This window comes from Vicia villosa, linkage group LG3 (assembly GCF_029867415.1).
Source record: "Vicia villosa cultivar HV-30 ecotype Madison, WI linkage group LG3, Vvil1.0, whole genome shotgun sequence".
NCBI lineage: Eukaryota > Viridiplantae > Streptophyta > Magnoliopsida > Fabales > Fabaceae > Vicia > Vicia villosa.
In genome coordinates, this window is record NC_081182.1 from 7,389,523 (window position 1) to 7,403,949 (window position 14,427).

A 14,427-nucleotide genomic window follows, 5' to 3' on the forward strand; every position below is an offset into this window, starting at 1 on the left:
CGTTTGTTTGTTGGTTAGTTTGCTTTTTAGGTATGTTTGTTGATTATTTACACTATTTGGGAGAGAGCTTATGGAAGCAATTATGATATGTTTATAAGCTGGCTTTAACTTATTTTCGTAAACTCTGTGGAATAACTTAAAAGAAGTGAAAACAAACAACTTATAGCTTATATGAGAACAATTTGACTTTATTTAATCTTTTGATATGGAAATAGCTTATTCATAAACACTTGTATGATTAACACATGATTAAGCTGTTGGATAACAAATAGTGTCTATTTGCATTTTGTATATACTCTTAGTCCTTTGAGATTGGTTTGATGATTAAGTTTTCTTTGCTGTCTGGAATTCATTTTATGACTTAGAATTGATTTCAAAATGTTTATGGGTTGAATCAACAATGGTTTATCCTTGTAGTTTAATTGTACTGTTGTAGTTGTTAATGCACCTTCTAATCTGTTGTGTTTTTTTTTCTTTTCATTATCTTCATTTAAGTTATGGGAATAGATAGTCCAATAGTGAAATTGTGAGCCTAGTTTTTAGTTATTGTATATAACTGAAATGGTGTGCGCCGTCAATCTAAATCAAAGAACTTCTTGGTGCTTATTACATTTTATTTGAACATTAGTGTTGCTGTATTATTTTTCTGTCATGATTAAGTTTGGGGTGTAATCAAAATGAAAAGCCCGGACTTGTTAACTTTTTCCAAATGGAACTCTCTTGTGCCCCCTCGAAGTCATTTGAGGTACTGCTTTCGGTGCTGATACAAGGTTGTGCCATGATCATTAATTACTCTGTGATCTGTTATCTGCACTCAATAAGTAGTAATAAGTTAGTAGTGTACTGTCAAACTAAAATGCCAATGGCATTAGAAAATATCAGCTTGTTATGTTATTCAAATGCTATAGCATTGATCTGAAAAGTTTATTTTATGGACAAAATAAATTCCAACCTTTTACTCCAAAACAAGGTTTTAAAAACAATCTGCCACCGCAAAAATGAATGCGATAAAAAAGTATTGAAAGGTGTCAATACTGAAACAATAAGTAATGTAACACACCTATATCGATCAAAATTGCCAAAACCTATACGCGATCAATTCGCAACCGTGACGATTATTTAAAACCTTGGTGCTCACTTCCATCACTTAAGTTTCTCTTTAGTCTTATTTCTAATCCTATCACTACGTTACAGTAACATTTTTGTTTTCTTCACTTTGTTACTGTAGTAGCTTCATCAATTTTAGGCTTCTATATTTATAGGCCTCTCTTATGGAAATATATTTAGGAATAAATTTGAAAATATATTTTCAAACTATTTTTTTTTTTTTTGACAAAATAAGAGTGACTCGTTTACGAAATACCATAATATCGTGTGTGTACACTATTAAGGGTACCAAAAGTAACTCCCAATATTTATTTGGTAGATTTGGAAAGCCCTAACCAAAAGAATTCAAGAGGTCACGTAGTGTGGCATATGAGAATTCAATGCATTTCTTTTCTACAAATTAATTTCACAAGCTGTTATTCCGTGAGTGGTTAGTTGTAAGAGAAGAGGCAGTTCAATTCAATGTAAGTCTTCAAAAGACCATTCCATATACCTTTTCATTTTCTTCTTTCCGACTTCTATCTTCTTCTACTTCTTTTTGGAATTCATGCTAGCCTCTAGCCTGATATGTCAAATTGAGCAATTTCACATTCTTGGTGACTGAATATGAGCTTTTACTTTTAGCTTTTCATGACTTCAATAATTGATTAATCCTTTTTTCCAATGATGGTTTGGATTTAGTTGCAAGTTTCTTCTCTTTTCTGCTTTCTCATCAATTAGTTTCGTAATAAACATGGTTTCTTAAGACAAAAAGGAGCAATTTGTTCCGGGTGAACCTTCATGAATAATAGTAACTCATAAATGTCATTTTGACTAAATATAGTACAATCATCATGTTAGAAACACGTAATTTCTATTGCCAAACTTTTCTTAGTACTCCACGGTTATGAACTATATAGCACCGACATCTCTTAAAAAATATTTGTTCGTGTCTATGTCGGATATCCATATTTATTTATTCAAATTATTATTAATGTTGTCGATAAGTGTTTGTGTTGTGTTCGGGGTATTTGTGCTTCATAGATTACGAATCAAACCTATTACTTAAGAAACCCGAATCCCTTACCACATAGATAGTTTATTATTGGTTAGTAACACTATGTTTTTAATGTTTCACTTTAATACTACGAATAGGGGTGGCAAAACGGGCCAGACCTGTTGGGCGGGCCGGGTCAAGGTTTTAGACCCTCATCCTCTAGTGTGACTGCTCCGCCCCGCCCTGTTTTTTGTGCGGACATTTGCGTGCATGTGCATTAACATAAATTTTGCATTTTACGACTTAAAAAGTATAGTGCCCGCGGGCTTAGCCCGCCCCGCCTTCACTTTTTTGTGGGACGGGTCTAAACGAGACGTGCATATCCGTTTGCCACCTCTAACTACGAATATAACATGTAGACCAACTTAGTTCTTATTGGTCATCAATTCAACCTCTTATATGAGTATGAGTGTTTGGTCTTCTACTTGAGCGATGTGCTAAAAGCCCGAGCGATACCTTATATATAATTATAATAATTTAGAATGCAATTTTTTTAAAGTAGTATGGATCAGTGATCCTAATATGATCAGAGGAAGTGCGCCTAATCAGTAGGAAGCGCGCCTAATAGGTAGGAACAATATGGTTACAACAATGGTTGGTCAAAGAGTATTTAACCAAAAAAAGTGCTTCTCATCTTCTTATTTGAAATTTCATTCTTCATTTTTCATCCTAGTTTTATAGTGAGTCAAAAACCTTTTGCGGCATTATTTGATAAAATTAATTAAAAAAAATAATATTAATTTACATGTATTCTAAGGACACATGTTAAGAACTATATATAAATTAAATTATTTTTTTAAATTGTGTACTATTTTATTTATGTGAAAATTTATGATTAATTTTTTACTATTTTTATAATACAAATTTTTTATTTGTAGGTTTTTTACCAATTGCTTTAAAGGCACGTGTTAGTATTATCCTAAAAAAAATGGCGTGAAAAGAATTTAAGATCATCTATCTACTTAATATAAATCTAAGGTTGTCATGATGACAACCCTAGACAAAAAACCCTAGCATTTGTTTATGTGTCAATCTCACATAACCTCATGCTTATATGTCATCCTCACAAAAATCTACAAAATTCTACCAATTAATAAAACCTCATTAAAATTATAACTAATAAAATCAATTAAATAAAACTTATAAAAATATTTGCATTCCTATTCCAATTATTAAGGATATTTAATAAAATAAAAATAAAACAAATAAAAATTTAAACTTAATATATATATATATATATATATATATATATATATATATATATATATATATATATATATATATATATATATATATATATATATATATATATTACCTACTTATTTATAAATTTATAATAAAAATAATGGAAAATGTAAGAATATTATAAATTTATTAAAACATTTTTCAATTTCTAACTTTGTGTACTAAAAATTCATAAAATAATGTTATAAAAATAAGCTTATATTTATAATACATGTAAACACTAATATAATCATATTTTGGTCATAAAAGAATATCATTAAACTAAAAAATGATTACATCAAAGATTTCTATTTATAAATGTAATTATCATAAATTTTCAAAATAAATCAACACAGTGTTAATTATATTTTTCTATTTAAACCTTCTATCATTAATAGATTTTCTTAATATATACAAATCAATCAATTATCCTTCTCATTTTGGAACATATTGAGTAAAGTATTGTTTTATAGAATTACATATTCTGAAAAAATTTCCCTTATTGTTTGCGAATATTCTTTACCTATCTATAAATATACACAAACTTGTTCAAACCGTTTTCGTTTCATCCTCAATGCCATGAGAAGCTTTCACAGAAACCGTTCTCTCGAAACCATTCTCCACTTTCTTAAGGTTTTCGCCACTCTCTTGCTTTTTTACCATTCCTCTTTCTTCCCCATTCTCCTCCAATCATTTTCTCATATCTATGATCTTTCCATCACCGTCTTCTCCAACTCTTTCTTCGCATTTCTCATCCTCAATGCCATCATTCTCTTCCTCTATATACTCTCCAATCAAAACGGCGACGTTTCCGACGAGGACACTTATAACCATAACCATAACGAAAACGAAAACCAGTTTCTTCAAATAACCGCATCAGAGTTAGTTACTGATCCGGTAGAGTCTTTGCCGGAGAAACAACAAGATCAAGTAGTAGAGATGGCTTCACCAGAGAACCAACGTGATTTGTGTCCGGTTTTTAAGGAAACTGTCACGGCGGTTACTGAGACCATGACCACGACAATGACATGTTGCACGACTGTGACAACGAGTGGAGATGATGATGATAAGGTTTCGATTTCAGAGAAAAAATGTTACCGGAGAGTTCAGTCGGAGTTTTATGAACGGCGAGAGTTGAAGAAGGAACTTTGTTATGTGGAAAATATGAGTAAAGAAGAGTTTAATAGAACCGTAGAGGAATTCATAGCGAAACATAAGAGGATGCAAAGGGAGGAACATGAACAACTACGGTCTCAAAAAACTGAGTATTTGGCTTTGGTTCCATAATAGGAAAATAGTTATAATAATGAAAGGAATCATAGTCCATTTTTTCAGTTGACTATGTAATTTTCTTGATTGTAATATTTGATCCCAGATTTAGGGTTTAATGGAATATATCTTTACTTTTGATAAATGTGCATGTTATGTGATTGTGTTGTTTCTAAAATTTCTATAAGCCTATAAGGATTAAAAAATATCTTTAGGTACGATAATTGCTTTTAAGAGTTTCTAAAGTATGATAAATGTTAGAAGGAAAATAGTGATTTATCCTATTATTTATGTTAACTACTTATATATTCATTTTTTATATAGGAAAATGGAGAATACTGATATTTACAATGTTAATTAAATGCTATAATTAATGACAATATTAAAAGTGAAAATATTCTTAGAATAATTTTGTTTTTCTTTTAAATGTGACAATCATTTTAAGAAAAATTATATCTTAATTTATTTTATTAGAGTATTGCTAACTTGTGTCAAAAACATGTTAAAATTATAAATAAAAAATTTATATATAAAAAATAACTTATCTTTTTTAATTTAATTATAAATTTCTTAACATGTGTCATTGTCTTTTTTGTTATAACTTGGAAACGAGAAAAAAAAATATCTAGAAAATAAAATTTAACTAGCAAGAGAGTGATGATTTTAACATGAGATTCCATATAAGACTGATGCGCTAAGTTATTACTAGTCTCATCTGTTTCTAGATAGTCATCACAATCATTCACCTCTCTAAGGAATGAAATGTTTAAACTAGTCATTTTTTTATAGAGAAAAACTCTTTAATGTTTTTGAAGAACCACGACATAGTGATGACAAACATTAACAAACTCTGAGATAAGCTTTATATACGAGTTGGAGTCAAAATAACACACCAGGTCTTTGATGCCAAGTTCCCAGGCCATACATAGACCATGATATAACACCATTAGCTCAACGTGAATGATGTTGAAATAACCAATATTACTCGCAAGCATTTCAAATCAATCCACAAGAATCTGAGACTATGATTACCGAGGCTACTACCATCAACAATCAAAATCATATTACTACCTTTGTGTGCATTCCACGTGATCGTTCTTGTTGGATGAAATCTATTATACTTGAAAAAACATTTAGTTAACAAATTAACATAATTCACTATGATGAGTTTCAAAGTATAAGAATATACTATTTCATTCGCAAGACATTGTTTGTTCCTAGCTAGTGTGCCATAACCACCGGCAAGAAGTCAAAAAAATAGAGCCACCATCGATGTCATGTCTAATCCAATCATATAAAATATCTAATTGGAAGAATAACGGGTCCAAGAACCCAATGGATTTTCAAAAGCGAGTAGCAAATTTACAATCTCTCATGCATTGTAGAGTCGTCTCAATGTCATGATTGCGTCTAGGACAAATATTCATTTGGAGCATACCACAATGTAACAACATTGTTCTCATAGAAATGGACTTATGTAAAGCCGTCCAAAGATAGAATTTCACATTCTGAGGAGCGAATATGCTAGACCCATTTTCAAGATTTATTGTCTGTTGTATTCAGAATAAATTCAAGTCTCTCGAGATGGTTATTACCATCCAGAGCAGTATAGATACCTTCTAAATTGTCTTTTCAAATTAATCAATCAGGCACCAGAGAATTCAAATAAATGGGAAACACTTTCAGGAGGTCACAGACAACCGGAGATGCTTTAGAGAGGAGTTTTTACATTCTTGATTAAGTACCTAGCAAGTTTATATCAAAATCTCCCTAAGAAGGTAGTCGAGTTTGAAAATTTTTCACGAGTGAAGTTGTAAGGTAGAATTTAAAGATTATAATTCCTAACAGAAGAAACTTAATTTGAAGATTGTCAATGTTTTTTTATCAGATACTGTGTGAGCTCTATAGACTCCAGATTTCATTGTCCTTCTTATTTCATTGCCACGACTTGTCGTTTTTACAAATTATTGTTGATATTTGTGTGTATAAAATATTCTTTAGTCCATTCTAGAATGGAATACGATATGCTTTAGCATATTACCTATGTAATTAATACGATGAGTTTTATGTTTGACTATATAATACATTTATTATAGTGCTATTTAGACACACAGTTTATTCAAATGTCTCTTAGTTTCACGTATGTTAACATGGTATCGAGAGTCTACTGAGAGATAACCCTTCATTTTGCTTTTGGACCGATCTCCCCTTCATCTCTTGCTGCCTCTACACCAAGTGACACTGCAAAGGGTGTTCAAATCCAAACTGATTCAAATAAAAACCGCAAATCGATCCAAAAGAACATAATATTATTGGTGTGTTTGGATGTTATTTTGTAAAAACCGATGGGTTCAAATCGTATTTTGGATTGATTTTATCATGTTACATCAAATATATCCAGAATATCTCACTCCCTTAATCATGTCAATATTGGATCATGGATAGTGAATTCTGGTGCCACTTATCACATATATTCCTCCCTGAATTTTTTTATTCTTAACACCTAATAGCACCTACCAGTATTAGATTTCCTAATGGTCGTATGGCAACTGCAAAACACTCTGGGACTGCCACCTTTTCACTCTCCACAATGTCCTCTTTGTACTTGATTTTCATTTAAATCTCTATCAGTTCCAAAATTATGTTTTGATCTTGTATGGATTCAGTTGACAACGGACCCCAAAAGAATTGGTCAAGATTTCTTATTTTCAAATTTGTTCCACAAAAGTTGAATCTTTCTTTTTCAATGCCTAAAATTGACTACTTTCCTTTCCAAAATCATTTGAATGTCAACTAAAATTTCACATGCACAAGTCATCATAAACATTTTGTACATATCACAAAATATAGCAAAATTTCAAGTGTATCAAGCAAGTAACCTCAAGTATATTTTCATACTCAATGGAAAATGACAACATAAATAATGAACATTTATCATGTGACAAATCCAAAGCACCCTGCATTTTTGCTTAAGGAATTAGTATAACAGTTACATTTATTCAAAATCATCAAGCTGGTGCAATGGAAACTTTATCAACTTGAACAATATATTCAACTTGTACTGTCTGATCTTCATTTGAAACCCCAATTAAGATTCAACAAATGTCTCTTAATTTCTTGTAATTTAACAATTATTTTTTTCTCCCTATATTGGTTGTTTTTCTTCCTGTATATACTATGATTCCTATTGCTCATAACAACTTTAACCATTAGTATATAAAGTTCAAACATCTATTGATATATTGAACATGATGCATCCATTGTTTATGCCCTCACACAATTTTTTTGTTCATTTCTTCTTCCTTCACATATATCAAACGTATCGGATAACCACTCTTAAGTTTCGTAAAAAGTGCTGATTTTTGAATACTCGAGTCAGAATCAATCACCTTCCACCTGAACATCGAATACAATACAATCCTTTACTATAACAATGTGAATGTTACTAAAGTAAAATTAATATAAAGAATAATCGAAAGTACTCACTTGAAACGAGTAACGAAACGATGAAGAAACACCAACATCATTCCTTCAGCCATGTTCTTCCCAAGACACATTCTTCCTCCAATCCCAAAAGCTAAGAAGCTGTTTGGTTTTGACTCACTCTGCAAATTTATTGCTACATTTTATATATCTAATCATGATTTTCCAACATTAAAATTTGGCCATATGATACACATAAACTCACCGGAAATCTTGAAGGATTGAACACATTCGGGGCGCTGTGAATACTTGGATCATGATGTATTGATCTAGCATCAATATTAATGTTCCAACCTTTTTTGATCTCAAATCCTATATAAAACAAGCCTTTATTTAAGTAATGATATAATACTATTTATATTAAATTTGCGCACTTCTATATATATTTAAACCTTCAATTTCGCAGTCCTCAAGTGCTACTCTAGGCAACCATTGCACTACAGATGCCATTCTTAATGCTTCTTTTACCACCTGCAAGTAATTCAAACTTGTAAATTTGATGAAGCAGATAACACTTGTTAGATTTTGTGTTGGGTGTCTGCTGCAAAACATGAATAAGAAGAAGATGAAAACGATATGATGAAAGTTGCATACCTTGGAAGCATATTGCATCTGAGAAAGAATCTCTAATGTAAGATTCATACTTCCTCTACATTTTTTCTCAATCTCAACTTGTTCCTTCTATTAAAGCACCAAACGACAATAATTTAGTAAATAAATACCAAAAAAATGTTGAAAAAAGACAACTAAATATTAAAAAAAATTCACTGACCTTAAGCTCATTGAGAACCTCTTGATTCTCGTCCAAAAATTTGATCATCCATGTCACTGCAATTGCTATAGTGTCTTGTCCTGCAATTTCAAACTCGTTACAACACAATCTCATGTGCATTGTATTCGACGGATTCAATTCAATAGTACTAATACTTCTTACCAGCAATTATCATAGTTAAGATATTATCTTTGATCTCTTCATCTGTTAGCCTTGTTATAACTTCATCTTTTTCTAATTTATTATCATCATTTGTCAAAAGTTGCAGAAGAAAATCTACATGGCTAGTTGTGATTCCGCTTCTTCTTTCACTAATAACTTTCTCCAATATGTTCATAATTCTTTTTCGAGCCTGCATTATTACTTGTAAGCTCGAATCACCAATTTATACTGAAACAGAAAATTTATAGATTAAAAACTTGGATGATTTGTATAATCAATCACCTGAAGACCTTTGTAGAATCTGGTCCATGGTAATCTCAAAGGCAATGCAAGCATTGCTTCAGACACACAAGTAACATTCTTTTGCATCACCATTAGTTCATCACCATTCTCAATGCTTATTAGCATCTTGCACATTGCCTTACAAGCTAGCTGCATTACAAACATCATGACCTTAAAGTTAAAAACATTTATACTTATATAATACCTTAACCAGTAAAGATCATAGTCGTCTTAGTTTTTGGAGGCCCTATTTAGGTTAGTTGTAGTTTAACCATGGCAAATAGAGTTTATATTCGACTACAATTTAACTGTGAAAATTTTTAGACCCGTGCGAGATTACAGCCCTAAAGATCATGTGCAAGTTTACACAAACATAAGTGTAAAAATCTGTTCTGTTACCTTGAGGGCTTCATCTTGTATGATGAGAAGGGATCCACATTTCCATGCACTTGTAGCTTCAGCTACAAGTCCATCGAAGAGTTGAACAAAGGAAGACAAAGAATGAGGTGAGAACAAACTGAAAAGACGGCTTCGAATGAGTTTGTGATGCTGCTCAGCTGCACAGAGCAAACTATCAGGACCCAAGAGCTTGGAGATTGTCTTTATGTACTTTTTTGAGAACTTCCCTCCTTCGTTTCTTAGAATCGTTTTCGCTGAATCCTTACTCGAAATAAATACATGTGTTTCCCCAAATAACTTGGTCTTGAAGCAATTTCCATATCTGCATATCAAAACAAGTGGAAACATCAATAAAAAATGAATATGTTTTCTGAAATCAAACTTTACAAGAACAAAGTAGTGTCTTGTTACCGGAGGCGGCGAAGTCGAACAAATTCGTAGACTCCTTTAGTACTATTGATGGCAGCCATGAAATGCAGTGTCTCTCCTATGAAGGGTAATCCTCTATTTCCCGGAGGACTTCCAACACTATTGGACTTGTTTTTTTTGCACCAAAGTGCTGACAACATTTTAAAACATGATAAAAACAGCAATAAGAGACCAACATGGTAACACATATAAGAATGTTCCTTTACCAATTGGGAAAGCATTTTGATTCCACTGCTTCTTTATCAACCTGAATTAGTGCTATATATATATAGTATTGTGTCATGATATGGCAGACAAAGCACTAGATTGAAATTTGAAAGACTGAGTTCCACTTTGTCTAACAATGAAGTTAACATTAGGTAGTCATGATCAAGAGTGACATCATGCCATTGTTGACGGTCAGAGGTAACTGGTATAGAAACTCTCACCAATTTATTTTATTCTCGGTGGATTTTAACATCACTTATTTTATTAGTTTATAAGTTAATATTGGAGGTGCTTGTGTCATGGTTTTATTAGAGAAGTTGCCCACGGTTCAATTTGCTTCTTGGTGGGTGCCTCGGGTCGTGTCATGGCAACGTCGAAATGATTTCACTAACTTGAGGAGAGGAGTGGGCTGGAAAATAATAATTAGGGGTTGTTTATTACACTCTAAGTTTTTCTTTTAAATTCTATGAATTTTTCGAAAATTTTCATTTTGTCACAGTCGAAAGATAACAGGATGTATCCTAATCAGTGATGTCCACGTGAACTCGATCAACAAATGACCAAAGAACATGTCTACACTTTTCTGAATTGATGCTGGGAAAATAATATGAAAAGATGGATAGATTATGACACAGAGGATAGTCCTTCAAAATAAGTAGAGCAGATTGGAAATTAATTCAACACATTCATTCAACAAGAAAACCCAGAAAGGTTACAAGCAGTAGAAAACAAATGGCTCACTAACTCTATCAAATTGATCCATTCGAAACTTACAATCTTGAACAATATATTCTATACTAGAAATAGAGTGCTTGGAATCTATAAAAATCACCAAAACAGGTGTGCATTAGAAGCACTGGATCAGCAACAGTGTCGTAAAACAGCCTATACAAAACAGCACTGGATCAGCAACAGGCTGTTGAACCTATACAAAACAGCCAGAATCAACCGAAGCTCTGTTTGCTTCCATTTTATAAGGCTCTTGGTTATGTTGACATTGGTTAGTTTCCAATTTCCATTCTTTTTTGGCTCTATGTAGCTCCATTCAATTCCTGTAGAAAAGGTCAAAGTATTAATAAAAGCTCCACTAAGCAAGCTGACATAACTAAATAAATACCAAAAACTGACTCAGCTTAACAAACTAAAACCAGAAAAACAGAAATGTCTATGAAAGTCTGAGATTTAGAGATGCTCAGAATATGTTTGGTCTATTGGGAATGAAAATAGAAAAAAAAAAAAAAAACAAGATTCTCATTCCAAATAGTGAGGCTTATGAGGGAAGTCTTAAATGCTAACTCCAAACGGTTCTTGCGCAATTACTAGAAAGCACTATAGGAGAATTTAAATATACCAGAATGTTTAGGTAAATCTCAATTTAAATTTAACACCTTCAATGTTACAGTACAGTCAGTGACTGCAAGTAAACATCAACTTCATTTATCAAATTTTGCATGTTTTTTTATCTCCTTAGTCAGCATACATGTAGAAAAACATAAACACAGCTTTTTCTCATCAAATCTCTACCCGATATCCTAAGGAAGCAAGCAATACAAATCATAGACGTGCCGAAGTTCACAAGAGGTACATAAATTCATTCAAAAACAGTAATAATAGCATCTTTAATTAGTGAAATTATCAACTTTCATCAAACAGAGCTATACCAATTGAAACCCAAACCATATTACAAGACAAATTGAAGCTAAGGGAACAATAAGTGCTTAAACAAAATCCTAATTCAAAAACATCAAGAGACGTTTGGCTTAATTTATTAAAGTATTAAGGCTTACCACCATTATGAGGTGTTTGGATTTAGATATCTAAATGTTTGATTACATTAGTTACTCTGACCATATCATTTGCATGTAGTAGATTATTAAGTTTTCATTTAAAAGTTTGGAATCAAAGCTAGGCTTCTGTATAATAATAGTAGAAGCTCACTTTAAACTATTGACAATTTATTGAAATGAAAATCATACAAAACATAAGCGAATAAGATGAAATGAAAAAACTGGACCATAACAATATTATATTAACTAACTAACTAATCTACTTAAAGATTATGTTCTCACATCAGTACAAAGCAGTTGATGATAAGTATTTCAATCCCAAATGCACATACAAACTTGTTTATGTAGGAACCCGTGAATTTTTAACAAATTAAGTAACATGAAAAAATTTACAAATCATTTTCAAATCACAATGATCTTTTTCAAACATACTAGTGCCTTGGTTTAATAGATAGGTTTAAATTCTAATTTTAGAAAATTGAATCACAAATCATCAAAAGAAACCTATAGTTGTGAAATAAAAGGTAATGCATGAACAGCGAATCAATGGAACTAAATATCTGAAAAAAGAGAATAACATAAGTAACATAATAAACATAACAAATAAGTTACAATTGAGACTAAAGTTTAAGTCAAATAGTACCTGCCACATTAACATCCTCGCATTAGAAACAAGGTGATACCAAACTCTCAATGTAGACTTCAGGGTCAGTCCAATTTTCAGTGTTTGGAATCATTTGAATCTTAATAGCACCATTTTTGAAATCACAAAGGGCCAAACTCGTTGACTTCTCCATCAGCACTTGGTCATCCTCGAAAATCCAAATTGGCATAGATATATGAAAGAAACGAGAAATGCAAAACAACTGAGTCCACGACTCTTCATTTCCATATTCCTTCATCATCCAAACGCAAGAAAATGTGAGACTATGAGCTAAGATACACACACAATCCCTCAAAACATCCAAGATCACCTTAAACACATCCCTTCCGTAGTTGGGAACCGAAAGTTTTCGATACGACTCATTCACCAAATCAAAAGAAACAATGCTATAATCATTAGATGCAAACCAGTTGAGTGCGCCGCTAGCTAATTTCAGTGACCTAGATTCTGGAACAGGAAACTCACCCGGAATCATTCTCCAAGAATCACTACCCAATGTATGAACCATTATGTTAGTGGGTAGGACGGTGCATGGGAGTCAATGAGAGAGATTAAAAGGAGGCGGTGGCGATGGCATGCGGTTGAGATGCGAAGATGTTTCCGAATGAATTTGGGATCAGAAATTAGGGCGTTGAAGGACTTACATAGACATCGAAGTTGAAGGAGAAGCTTCACCGGCAAACGACACAGAATTTCTGTTACAAGTTCAAACGGAAGAGATGGTAATGGCGATGCTTGAAGTGACAAAGTTGTTAGGGTTTCAGTGACGGCGGTTGCGGTTTTCTCATCCATCTGAGAGCATCTCCCAATTGTGCAATCCATCCGAAGGCTATGTTTGGATTGATGGACTAGAGCGGAGCGGAGCGGAGTGGAACATGATAGAATGGAGTGGAGCGGAATGGTATTGAGATTTCATTCCATTGTTTGTGTATATTTTATAATTTGGCGGAGCGGAATAGAATATTTTAGTTCATTCCATTGCATACACTCCAAATTGGGTGGAATGAAAATTGAAGGATATGATGGAATAGGATGGAATCGATTCCATCATATTCCATTCCACTCCATCCATTATTTATAAATCCAAACAATGGAATCTTATTAAATACCACTCCACTCCATTCCATTCCATCACATTCCATCAATCCAAACATACCCGAAAGCGCGAAGAACTAACGGCTTCTTCTTCTCGGAAATGAAATGGAGTAGCCACTAGTTGTACTGTCAATGCGCGTGAAATGACAAAGTAAATAAAACTATTTGTTTTTATTTCTACTACCAGATAAAAATTTAGAGATACCTCAATATACCCCCTTATACTCATATAGTAATTTGGCGAAATTTTAATTATATCTGCTATTTTTGGAGATGCACATTCGGAAGTACTTATTTTTAAAAAAAATTAGTTTTTTTTCGTAAGTATATCTACGAAAGCGTTAAAAAACATAGTGAACGTCGGGAAAATTCAAAATATTTTGATTCAGTAAATCTTCTGTAGATCTATCTACGAAACATGTTAAAAATAGAGTGTTTCGTGGATGTACCAACGAAACCTTCTGCTATATTTTAAATCACCTACATTTCACTTCAAAACTCCAATATTTTT

At 32.4% G+C, this 14,427-nt stretch overlaps 2 protein-coding genes across 2 annotated transcripts; one reads left to right on the top strand and one right to left on the bottom strand.

The window, feature by feature from the left end:
- The first annotated feature begins 3,946 nt into the window (after positions 1–3,946).
- LOC131657470 (uncharacterized) lies at positions 3,947–4,842 on the top strand. The gene has a single exon (XM_058926864.1). The coding sequence runs from the start codon at positions 3,947–3,949 to the stop codon at positions 4,652–4,654; it is 708 nt and encodes a 235-aa protein (XP_058782847.1). The 3' UTR covers positions 4,655–4,842.
- Positions 4,843–7,385: 2,543 nt separating this feature from the next.
- LOC131660192 (abscisic acid 8'-hydroxylase 4) lies at positions 7,386–10,406 on the bottom strand. The gene is made up of 10 exons (XM_058929369.1): positions 10,146–10,406; positions 9,735–10,056; positions 9,336–9,485; positions 9,054–9,243; positions 8,892–8,971; positions 8,714–8,800; positions 8,512–8,590; positions 8,325–8,431; positions 8,123–8,241; positions 7,386–8,032 (listed from the first exon to the last, which is right to left on the bottom strand). The coding sequence occupies exons 1-10, from the start codon at positions 10,382–10,384 to the stop codon at positions 7,909–7,911; spliced, it is 1,497 nt and encodes a 498-aa protein (XP_058785352.1). The 5' UTR covers positions 10,385–10,406; the 3' UTR covers positions 7,386–7,908.
- Positions 10,407–14,427: the final 4,021 nt, after the last annotated feature.